This window comes from Pararge aegeria, chromosome 18 (genome assembly GCF_905163445.1).
Source record: "Pararge aegeria chromosome 18, ilParAegt1.1, whole genome shotgun sequence".
Classification (NCBI taxonomy): Eukaryota; Metazoa; Arthropoda; class Insecta; order Lepidoptera; family Nymphalidae; genus Pararge; species Pararge aegeria.
Window position 1 is genome coordinate 13800164 of NC_053197.1, and position 12984 is coordinate 13813147.

At 35.4% G+C, this 12984-nt stretch overlaps 1 protein-coding gene across 3 annotated transcripts in view; it reads right to left on the reverse strand.

Moving 5' to 3' along the window:
• Nucleotides 1-12984, reverse strand: part of LOC120631801 (pyruvate carboxylase, mitochondrial) — a 50282-nt gene that overhangs the window by 27883 nt on the left and 9415 nt on the right. For all 3 annotated transcript variants that reach the window (XM_039901482.1, XM_039901481.1, XM_039901483.1), the window contains exon 2: nucleotides 7083-7366. In XM_039901482.1, coding sequence (XP_039757416.1) covers nucleotides 7083-7166 — 84 coding nt within the window. In that variant the 5' untranslated portion in view covers nucleotides 7167-7366. The remainder of the gene's footprint in view (nucleotides 1-7082; nucleotides 7367-12984) is intronic.

Sequence of the window (12984 nt, forward strand, 5' to 3'; positions counted from 1 at the left end):
TAAAATATCACTTGCTTCAACGGCGAAGGAAAACATCGTGAGTAAACCTGCATGCCTGAGAGCTCTACATAATGTTCTCAAAAATGTGTGTGGAGTCCACCAATTCGCATTAGGCCGGTGTGATGGACTACGGCTACGGGGCACGGGTCTCCTCCCACAATGAGAAGGGGTTAAGGCTAGTGTTGCCCAAATTCAGTCTTGGTCTTGCAGTCTTGGTCTTGTTCTTGCGTTTTTGCAAGACCAAGACCAAGAACAAGACCGCGTATTTTTAGCAAGACCAAGACCAAGACTGACCGTGCAAGACTTGAGCAAGAACAAGACATAGCCTGCAAGACTCTTGCGTCTTGCAGCTAGGACTTAGCGCTATTTCACGGAGTAGTTAGGTGTAACAGTTCGGTGTATAGGTAGGTAGGTACGCTTAGGAATTCTATGAGACGCAAAAAACTATATCAAAGAATATGAAAAACTGGACCTATGCGCATTACGACTAATACCATAAACATAGCGAATAAAAAAATATCTATTAAAATCAAACTGAGTGCATGCATAGTTATGTTTTAACCATCGGCACTTTGATAATGCGGCATCAAAGGTTTTGTACTTACTTCTCAAAGAAATTTGCCGCTTTTCGGAAGTACATGGTTATGATACACGCGCCGGCGGCTTCTTTTGAAATCTAAAACAATCGTTGCCGCCGCGCCGAAATCATAACATTTGACACTATTCATGCAAAATAATTTCGAATTTTAAGAGTACCTACAGGTGTTCCAAAGAATAAATAAGTTTCAGAGTGCTTAGAATGAAAATGAATACATTATACTGATCACGCAAGTAGTATTATGATTAGGATAAAATGGTGAGGATAGGTAGTAGGTAGATGTCATAATAATTCATTCTAGTAAGTAATTATAATATTGATTACTTATATGGTTTTAAACTAATTACTTAGGTACTATTATTGTACATTTAGTCATTATATTTCTTAAGTTTTTACAAGAAAAAATAGCAAAAAAGTGTTCGAATATCTCTGAGAGAGATGATGAGAGTAAGTATTTACTAGCTGTGCCCGCGACTTCGTCCACGAGGAATAGTAACTTTGGAGGTATAGTGACGTTCAGGATTTATTTATTTATTTTAAAACTTCTGTCATCAAACATACAAACGAACTCTTCAGCTTTATAATATTAGTATAGATGCACGCCAAAACATTCACTTATATGTAAAGAATAGTGATTGGCACTAATTCTTTACATATATTTTATTCACGGGTCGCGTCTGTACAAGTAGGTAATATTTAGTGTGTGTTTGTACGCCGCACGCGGCATCGTTCGATTTGCGGCGGCATCCTTTTCATAGAGCCGGCACGTGGCGAGGCGGCGCGGTAAAAAGCAAGGAAACGTACTATAAATGAAGGAATTATTTTAATTCCAGTCATTTCCAATTGAGCTGTGCTTCGATTCTAACTTAATAATTGTTTTTACTAATTCTCGTTGTTTTCTAAAAACGTATCACGTGTACAATTTAATATGAGTGACGAAGATTCAAATTATTCTAGTCCGAGTAACGAGAGTTTGAGTCACAGATCTAAAAGACCCAAAAGCAAATTTGAGGAGTTTTTCGAAATAATTCATGCATCCCAAACTGCCTTGTGTAAATTGTGCCAACATAAAAAGATTGAAATAAAAATGAAAAACAGAAACACTTCAGGCTTAAGGAAACATCTAATGTCTTTCCACAAAAAGGAATCAGAAATATTTCTTCCTGTTAAACCAAAATTAAGTGGAGATATCACAAGCTTTTTAGTAACCGCTGGAAGAAGTGGACAGGTAAGAATATTTTTTTAACAGTTAAAAGAATTTTAACTCCGCGTAGCTATTCATGCGATACTTTCAAAAACGCCATTAACTTACGTAAGTATTTTTGAGTTAGTGGTGTTTTCATCTAGGGGTGCGACATATTAAGTATGTAATTATCGTCTTAAATATTTTTTATAAACACCCATATTTTCATTTAATCGGCCAGTAACAACTAAGTACTTTATTTTGGTAAATTACAGTACAGTGCAACCTTAATATAACAAATATCAATTTAACGATTTTCTCGATTTAACAACAACAAACCTCCTCCTCTTATACGCTCAAACCTAGTATGTTTTAAATAATAACACAAGATTTATTGTTTTGTTTCAGTCGGAAAACAGCAGTGACAACATCACGACAGCTACAGTTGATTGGGTGGTGAAAAAATATCTTCCCTTCTCATTTTTCGATGACGAAGCTACACAAGTATATTTTCGACGTATTTGCCCTAATATGGTGTTTCCTAAAAGGTCTACACTTAGAAGGAAAGTCAAAGAGCGATTTGAAGAGCTCCAATTGAATCTCAAGGAACGACTTCAACCATTATCATCTAAAATGTCGTTTACCATTGATGGGTGGACGTCAATTGCTGGTAGGAGTTACTACGGGGTTACTATTCATTATATAGACAACGAATGGAAGTATCGATCTGTAGTTCTTGATTTTATACCATCACGCGGTCGACATACTGGGGAAGATATTGCAACGATTTTCCATGAATGTTTATTGGAATATGGCATAATTGATAAAATACAAGGTATCACGGTCGACAACGCAACTGCAAATACCAAATTTATGTATGAACTGGGCAAACAGCTGCCGCCACACTTTGATTCAGACAATCAACATTTCCGGTGCTTTGCTCACATTTTAAACCTTGGTGTACAAGATTTATTAAAGACCTTAGCATTACACTGTGAGTCTGACACTAACGCGCAAGATCAGCAGTACGAAGACTATGCAGACGAAACTGAGGATGAGGAAGATGAAGAATCTGCACCAAATATTGCTGACTCGCGTACATCTGTAACAAAGTTACGCAGTATTTCCAGTAAAATAAAAAGAAGTGAGATAGTGAAGAAGAAGTTTCAGTCTGCTTGTGAAGCAGCTGGCGTGCCATCAAATCTAAATGCCATTCTTGACTGTCCAACGAGATGGAATTCCACACATGATATGATTGGATTTGGTTTAAAAGTGAGAGCGGGCATTGACATATTGTGCAGTTCTGTCACCGAATTGAATGATTTTCAAATCACAGCTAATGAATGGCAGGTACTCGAAAAATTACATAAATTTCTAATAAACTTTAAACTTTTAAGTACAAAACTTGGTGGAGACAAATATGTTACGTTACCGCTAGTCATTGTATCATTTAATCTCTTGCTAGATAAAATTGAATCCATGGTAAAACAGTTAGATGAGAAACCTAATCGATCTGAAGTGGATGAAAGGCTCATTCTAGCTTTCCAAGCAGCTCGAGACAAAATGCTTAAACATTACAAGAAGAGCAACTGGATTTATTGTACTTCTTTAATTTTAGACCCAAGGCATAAGGCTCAGACTTTTGACCTGACAATGTGGGGGAAGCAACTTAAAACAGAAAGTCTGCGCAAGTTCAATGAACTTTATGAAGAATATAAAAGTCTACACTCACTGAACAAATCTCTGGAATTACCAGAAAATGACAATAAAGTATGTGATGAAGATGAAGACGTAATAGACTTTGATAAACTCTATGAATGTCCCTCGACGTCATCTGGATCTTGTCTTCAAGGCTTAGTGATAGACGAGTTGGAGGAGTACCTGAGAAAACCAAGAACTGCCAGCTCGGAAGACATTTTAGATTGGTGGAGGACGCATGAGACAGAGTATCCGATTTTATCGAAAATGGCCCGTGATTTTCTCTCAATACCTGCAACTTCAGTACCTGCTGAGAGGTTATTTTCTAAAGCATCATTAGTAATTAGAAAAATAGAAATAGGTTAAGTGATGAGTCAGCCAGATGGTTACTTTGTATTAATTCTTGGTCAAAAGAATTGATATAAAGTATCATAACCTAATGATAAAGCTGTTGATTTGTGTTGTATTTTATTTTTTATTCAAATAAATGATAAATCGTAAAACTCTTTTATTAAATTTCTTATAAGTTGAGGGTTCAATCTCTTTCTAGACAGATAAGTATTGTTCTTTAAAATACAGTCAAGTTATTGTAATTAATTTTTTCACATGTTTTAGCAAATGTAAGCTTATAAATCATAAATGTTTATTAAGAAACAGTTACTTCCATGGAAAACGACATATAGGTCAGTTGATTTTTAGAATTTCTTATCAAATCTTCAGTTATTTATTAATCTGCTTGATCTTTACTATGGCTATGTTAATTCAAGCTCACAATGTTCCAATTCTAATACGTTTTTCTAAGATTTAAAGTAAACTTTAATAAATAGTAATAGACTAATAGGTAATTGCAAGACTTGCAAGACTCTTGCTGCAAGACCAAGACCAAGACCAAGACTGGGAGCGCAAGACCAAAACCAAGACCAAGACCAGGTGTATTGGCGCAAGACCAAGACCAAGACTGGCTAAGTCTCGTCTTGTTCTTGCATTTGGGCAACACTAGTTAAGGCCGTAGTCCACCAAGCTTTGAGAACATAACTCTCAGGTACGCAGGTATCCTCACGATGTTTTACTTCATCGTCTTTGAGGCTCTATAAAGAGATAAAACACAGAGCCATAAAAGTTGTTGTTAAAAACAAACGCAACAAACTGCGCAATTTTAAACACTCGTGTGATTCTATTTCCACTCGGACTCAAGTTTTAATAGGTACCCCCTATTAAATAAGTTTTATAAACTACCAGTGGCGTGCACAGAGATATGCACAGGGTATGCAGATGACATAAAATTAAGAAAGTCTCCAGCACGAGTTATAAATACGGCAGTTATAAGCACGAGTTAAGGGTAGGCTTTCTTTAAGTCTTACAGTGCCTATACTTAAGTTTTTTTATATAATCTGTATACCCTGTGTTTTAATTTTAGTAGTAAGTTTTAGTTAATCTGTTATCTTTACATACAAATCGTTTTAATATAATAAGATTTGTATGTAATAATATTAACACTTATTATATAATTGCAACATTTTATTTATTTATAATGTAATTACCGTATTTCTCCTTTTTTATTATTTTTAAAATAGGTCATAATTTTGCTGCTTTTATCACTTTTATTACTTTAATGGGAATAACCTGTGCTTCACTTTATTTATATACCTTATTATTTTTATTTAGCTATTTAATTTTCGGTATCGTCACTAGGGTCTCAGCTGAAAATCAGCGGCATGCATGTACTTAAAATGCATGGCAAATGCTGAGCTGTACACCCTTTCTGTCTGTTGTAAAACACAGACATTGCTACTATATTATTATAAGATGTAGTGTTTGTAACACTTAACATTAATAAATATATTTTCTTTCTTCTTTCTTACTGTGCATACACACTTAGCACACCACTGTAAACTACTAACTATAAAAATCTGGTAAATAGTAATGATCAATAAAAACAATATAGCGGGCAAGCAAGCCGGTTAAACTTGACCTCTATTTTATACAGTCTGTCTGGTCTGGCGCAATAACGACGGTTAGTCGTGTTAATATTTGTTAACACGCATGCATGTACATGTTCATGTACCTACCTTGCTAGCGTGATGTTAAATAAAATAACATCCTTAAATATTTGTAAATTGTCCTAAAACAAGCATACAACCTCATTGATATTATAAATGTGAAAGTGGAAATGTTTTTTGTAATTTTTTCACGCAGCAACGTAGCAACGGTACGTAGGCATGACCGTATTCGATTTCACTATGCAATTTTTTTTATGCATTCTAGGAGTCTCAGAGTTCATAGAAAAACTTAAAAATTATGATAGCCAAAATACTCAGCAACGTCTGCAAATTAAAGTACTTTTTTATTTTATCTCAAAAGTTGTATTGATAACAGCTAAGAAAAACGTACTTCTTGTGAAGGGCGAGATGAATGAATGAATGAATACACTTTTATTGTACACCACAGAGAAAATTCACAGAGATACATAAACAATAGCACAATAAGGTAGAGATATTAAATGTAACGCTTGTGCATCTAAATGTATCAATAAATAAAAAACAGTTTAAGCTTTTTAAACCTTATCAAGCGCACTCAACTTAAGTAAGGACATAAATATTATAAGCTGTAATATAGAGTTAATTAATAATTACGGGTAATAGTAGTGTGTTTGTTTGTTTGTCCTTCCTACATGGCCTAGCTAAGCAACAAATCATTTTGATTTTTGCCATAGAGTTACTTAAAAGAACAGATAGTTACAAAGGCTACTTTTTATCCCAGTAAAACAAACTGTTCCCACGGGATTTGTAAAAAACCGTGAAAAATGCGGACAGAGAACGCGAGTAACAGCTAGTTTCTTATAAATTATAATTATTTTTTAGTAAAAATATTCAGTGTGATATTGTATTTACTTACTTTTATTTGAAGGGTATTCTGTTGAACAGATGCCCAATCACAAGACTTGCATTTACGCGCGCTTCTACCATTGGTCGCCCACATGACTTTAAACGCCTGAGCGGCGCAGACGCAGGCTTCGCCTAGCCTTTATGGTAAAACTAACTGACTATATAATATCATCTCACATGAGTTGGTCCATTATGGCTGAAGATATCAATCCTATGGCGAGTGATCTTGTGTTATTATAATATATCTTCATCGGGTCCTGTCTTTGATCATTTGTATTGCCTTTTACGAGGCAATCCATATACGATGGATGTTTGTTACTCTTTCACGCAAAAACTACTGAACCAATTTGACTGAATTTTGGAATGGAGATAGATTTTACCCTGAATTAACACATTTTAACGCAGGATTTATGAAACCCCGGAGAGAAATTTTCAGTACCTCCCTGGTGAGATGTCGTGAGATTTTATACAACCATCATCCATCCCCCAATCTCACGTGAGATTTTTCGAAATAAACTTGTTGGATTTTACAAAGACCAATGGACCTAAATAGTATAATTTTTTTTGTTTCAATCAGAAAAAAAAATACGTGATATTTGCAGAGAGATTTTCTCTCTAACATTCAGACACGATTGGACATTACACGTATTTTATGAACGCCCCCAAACCGCGTAAGACACAGGTACATATATATAATTGATAAAAACATTATACTTACTGTAGATTTAAATCGCGCGGAGCTCCATGCTTGAAAGTGCGAAGCGCTAGCACGCAAAGCGAACCTTGCTTTTAAAATTTGCATTTTGCTTAACACAAATAACAATTATTAATATTAAAAAAAACTGATTAAACACTAACACTAAAAGCTTATATAGACGGAGTTTTAATCACAACTATTATTTAAGTAATCTATTTCATGTTGAAAACAACTTTATGTACAAAGTTTGACTAGATTTTTATTATCGGTTCGTTATTCGTGATGTCTCGCTCGATTAAATCAATCTGAAACAAATGAAAGCAAAAAATTAATCAACACCACTCAGATACATTTATGAAACAGAATAAATAACATACAAGTGTTTTGGGGTTCCGTGGTAAAATTGCATAATGAAACCTCTATCAGCGATCGGGCTTCAATTTTTGTTTATCGTGCCTAACGTTCAAATCAACAATCCAGGTATATAAATACTGAAGCCCTAAGGGCTTACTTTTATCGCTTAAAACAATATTATTTTAATATTGTTGGTGTTTCGTTTCAGGATTATATTCCATATTTTTACGATACTTTATATCATTTCCCTGTCATAATAATTGATAGGACAATCCAGGTATATAAATATTGGATTCCTAAGGGCTTACGTTTATCACTAAAAACAATATTATTTTAATATACTTGTCGTTTCGTTTCAGGATTACATTCCATATTGTTACGATACCTTACTTTGATATCATTTCCCTGTAATAATACTTTTTTGTATACAATCGAGGTGTATAAATGTTGAAGCCCTAAGGGTTTATGTTTAACGCTAAAACAATATTATTTTAATATTGTTGCCGTTTCGTTTCAGGTTTATATTCCAAATTTTATGATACACTTCTGAGTAAAAGGAAAACTTAAACGGAAATTATGTCTTTCAAACAATTGGTTATGTCAAAAGTAACTTTTGAACTAAACAATTAGGTATTGTACGGAATCTTCCACATGAGTGAGACCCACACTTTACCACCTTTTATTCATTTATAATTATTTATTAAGCACTTAAGTCAGACTGTATTCAAACCAGATGAGACTAGATAATGAAGGCTCGACTGGAATTTTATCATTTCTCGTTGTTATCTGGTAAAATGATATCTTGTCAAATAATACACATAATAAGGTCATTGGCATATAAAGTGTAATTTTTAGGCATAAAGCAAAGAACGCTAAAAGACAAAGGCATAGCAAAAATAAAATGACAAAATCATTGATTTTGTAAAAACAAAGGTCAACTAGCGGTGATAGCCCAGTGGGTAGAACTTCGTATTCACTTTCCGGGGGCCGAGTTCGAATCCCAGCACGCACCTCTAACATTTTTAAGTTATGTGCGTTATAAGCAATTAAAATATCACCTGCTACAACGGTGAAGGAGTCCTGAGAGTTCTCCATAATGTTCTCGAAGGTATGTCGAGTCCACCAATCTGCACTGTGCCACCATAGTTGACTACGGCCCTAACCCCTTCTCATTGTGGGAGGAGACCCGTGCTTTGTAGTGGGCCGGTAATGGGTTAATATGATGATGAGCATATTGATTTATTTTACTAGTTAGACCTTTTTAAACCTAATGAGCGTTTAATTTAAGCTATTCAAATATTAGATTCTGTGACGGTGAAGGTATCATCGTGAGGATACATGCATGCTTTAGAGTGCCATAACATCTCATCTCACCTCTAGGCCCGTGAAGTAAACTAATTCACACTTGCCCTGTAGTGGACCGGTTGATATATGATGATACAGCAAAGAACTCACAATAAAAGGCCTTGACTAGGAGAATGCTATACTCTGTCAAATTCAAAATCCAATATGGCCGCCACCACAAATTTGGGTATCCTAAGGTCTTGACGTACACGCCACTTAAGTCGGGGATTTTATAAATTTAAAATTTATTAAATATCTGAGAATACTCCATAACGTTATCAAAGGCTTGTGAAGTCTACTAATCCGCGCATGGCCAGCGTGGACTACGGTCTGAAGCAATCTCATTCGAAGTCAAAAAATATCTTTATTCAAGTAGGCCCGGCCTATAGATGACACTTATGACTTATGATGCGTACATTACTTGAGAATTAATGTGTACATGGTAGTGAGACGATGGCAGTTGCGTAGGCATTGCAAGAGTTATAAAAGGCCTACTATATTATAATAGTCCGAAAATTAAATTAATATACTATTATTCCGAGTGATAATCAATTACTGTTACAGACAAAATTTTGCGATCACAATATATTAATAATTAATTATAAGATTTCCTTCCAACATTTTTTTTTGTTTGTATTTTTGTAGACATTGTTGCAACAATAATGTTTTATTAGGTTTTAAATAAGCCCCGTTAGCAACTATTTCTTGTAATATGTAGTTTACGTAGTTGACGCCGCAGTGAGTAATTATTTGAACTATATATACCATTGTGTAATGTGATACTGTGTTGTTGTTTGAGAACCCACATAAATAAATAAATAAAATAAATTATGTGTGTTTGTAACTCCTACTGAAAATTTTCTCGATTTTATATCATCTGCATACCCTGTGCATACTCTGTATTCACGCAACTGGATGAAGGCGATAATCATATGCCTGAACATAAAACTAAAGGTAAGAGGGTTTCAAATACATACTATAATAGGACTTTTTTATAAGCTTAGTTCAATACAAACTTCGAACTTTTGAAGAGACATCCCCAAGATGGCAATGATTGATTTTAAAGGTAGACCCGTGATCTGATGATTAAATATAAAACTACCTTCGAATACCTTGTATGTAACTGATAAAGATACCTATTTGTGCGACAGAGGACGAATAAGTTGAAACTGACATAATTAAATTGGCTTCTAATGAGTGTTTCGTGCTTTGGTTTGAAAAATCGTTCGTTTTCCTCATAGAATAGGTATTCACTAGCTCTTTTGGCGCAAAATGGGAGGCCTTGGACTGTCATTGCTTTATTATCTTGAAGATTTTTGTTAAGACTGGATTGTTGTTTTTGTTTTTATAGAAATATTTCTCATGGAGTTTTTACTTATTCATATTTATTGCCGATGGACACAACAAAACCTGTGCATAATTTACCAACCACTTTAAAATAATAAGTATATGACGACCTCCTTGGCGTAGCGGTCTGTGATGTGTTTCTAGGTTTGAGGTGGGTCTGCTATGGTAAAAGGATTCGGTCGTGGCTATTGGATAGAAGCAGGCGTTACTTTGCGGAAATTCATGATATAGTATAAAAATTAAGCTTAATTTGCTCAGCGAAAAGCAGAACGCTCCGAAACCGAGGCATCCTAAGATGTTGACTTTTTTTGTTTAATTATTGTTGAGATTAACAATTCTTCAAAAACGTGCGTAGAGGGTACATTGCCGAAGATCCGTTTGGTGTGGAGTATAAGGATTGAAGAAATGATAAATCACACCATACAGATTCTCCTGCTTTTCGCGGAGTTTAGCAAATTAAGCTTAGTTTTCTTAATAATCGGTCGTGGCTAGTTAGTAAGTATACCCTACCGACAAAGGCGTGCCGCTAAGTGTTTAAGCGTTCCGGTCGGATGTCGTGTAAAAACCGATTAGGGATATGGGTTTAATATAACTGCAGTAGGTACTCCCTCACAGGTTAGCCCGCAACCATCTTAGACTGCATCGTCACTTACCATATGCATCATATCTTATAGTGCGAACAATCTTTTTATCAGGTACTTCTTAGTTTCTTAGTGTAAAGTATGTTTTAAAAATAAGAACAATTTACTATTGATTTAATCACGCACGCACCTCTAACTTTTCTAAGTTATGTGGGTTTTTAAGCAATTAAAATATCACTTGCTTAGACGGTGAAGGAAAACGTCTTGAGGAAACCGGCATGCCTGAGAGTTCTCTTTAATGTTCTCAAAGATGTGTGGAGTCCACCAACCCGCACTAGGCCAGCGTGGTGTACTACGACCTTAACCCCTTCTAAGTGTGCGAGGAGACCTGTGCCCTGTAGTGTGCCGGTAATGGGTTGATATGATGAAGATGATGATTGATTTAATGACACTCTTTTCTTTAGCTGTGAGGAATAACGAAACCGGGAGGGAATTTTTAACACAATCCTCAGAAATAGTTAAGGAGACCCGCAGGGCGGTTCCGTATCTTACGACAGGCATAAATCACACGATCACTGCAGTCAAACGTCTCTTTGTTGTATTTTTAACCGACTTCAAAAAAGAGGAGGTTCTCAATTCGTCGGAATCTTTTTTTTTAATGTATATTACCCGATTACTCGAAGACGCCTGAAACGTTTTGAATATTTTTTTGTTTTAAACGGTAATAATAATACTTTCCAGGTGGTCCCATTTCAATTTTGTCGAAATCGGTCGAGCCGTTATTAAAAAATCAACACTAATGTAAATCAAAATATCAAATTTTTGCCTATAAAGTTCATTACTTAGCGTGCGCTGAGAAAAGTATTGATGATAAATAAAAAATATGTACTACATGATTAAAGTACTCATTATTACCTACACTAAAACTCCGCAAGGGAATATATCTAACTTTAATATTTAGGTCACAATAGTAGTGTGTTCTAAAATTTAATTAGATGGCCGGTAGAAACAAGTATTTTTTGCTTTTTAGTTCCTGGGCGTATATTGAAGTTATTAAAACCACATTATATTTAATGCAAAAGTTTCGTTTGGCTGTAGTGATCGCGAGACTTACGCCTGTCGCAAACCTGTCGTGAAATGCGTAATGACCCTGAATTTTCAGTCATATCCATTAAATAGACAAGTCAAGAAATAGGTCTAGAAGTAGGTCAGGACAAAATTGGCACCGATAGTAGGTACTTCATAACTAGGTATTATCGTACTTAGTGCACACAAACGATGGCGTAAATATTTTTTTATCGGCATTGACGCAAATATCATACATAAATAGGGTCAAAATCCATCCATGAGAGTCATGTTTTATCGTATAATTAACATAGAAATGTGTGGAGTATAAAAACTAAAAACAATAACGTAAACTTATCAAGAATTTGATAATATCGGACTTTGACCCTAGACGACTTAAATAAGAAGTACTTGAATGAATTTGGTATAATAACTGCCTCGTCTAGTGGTTAGTAAGTTAAATCTACGGATTTTGAGGTCCTAGGTTCGAATCACAGGCCGGGTCAAAAATTATAGCAAAGAATTTTGTATTTTCTTTTAAAGAACCCGGATTTAGAAAATTGGCGGTGTCAACCAATTACAAGTGATAATACTCTAATAGTCGTTAAAGCCCACCAACCCGCATTGGAGCAGCAGGGTGGGTCTATCGTCTTAAGCCGTGTCTCCTACGAGAGTCGAGGCTTGTTCCGTTAATATGACGCGGAATATGAAGAAGACGAATTTGGGTTTTCTATCTTCAAACACCTTCAAACAAAGCGGGGCCTCCGATCGCGTACGAAGACACGCGAAGAGCGCGATAGTGATAGTTCGGCGCGGCGCCGCGCCGTTCGGCTGGTTGCTACCACAGAGACTACCAGAGACTACCAGAGAATGTTATATTTTAATACTTATTATCCTATTCCGGTCTAAGAGGAATCCAAAAAAATTAATATCATAAAAATTGGTCCAACCGTTCTTGAATTATAAATGGTGTAACTAACACAACTTTCTTTTATATATATAGATTATACTCTTCGTTTAACGAGGGCATCCACACTAATATTATGAAGGCGAAAGTGTGTTTGTTGGTTTGTCCTTACTCCACGCCCCAACTTAGCAACCAATCCACTTAATGTTTGGCATACAGTATAGACTAAGCACAAGGTTTTGGAGTATCAAACTAAAATAGACCTAATATGAGTCGTTTTAGGGTAGCAAACCCTGTAATACTGATTTTTATTTTGAAAACGTCC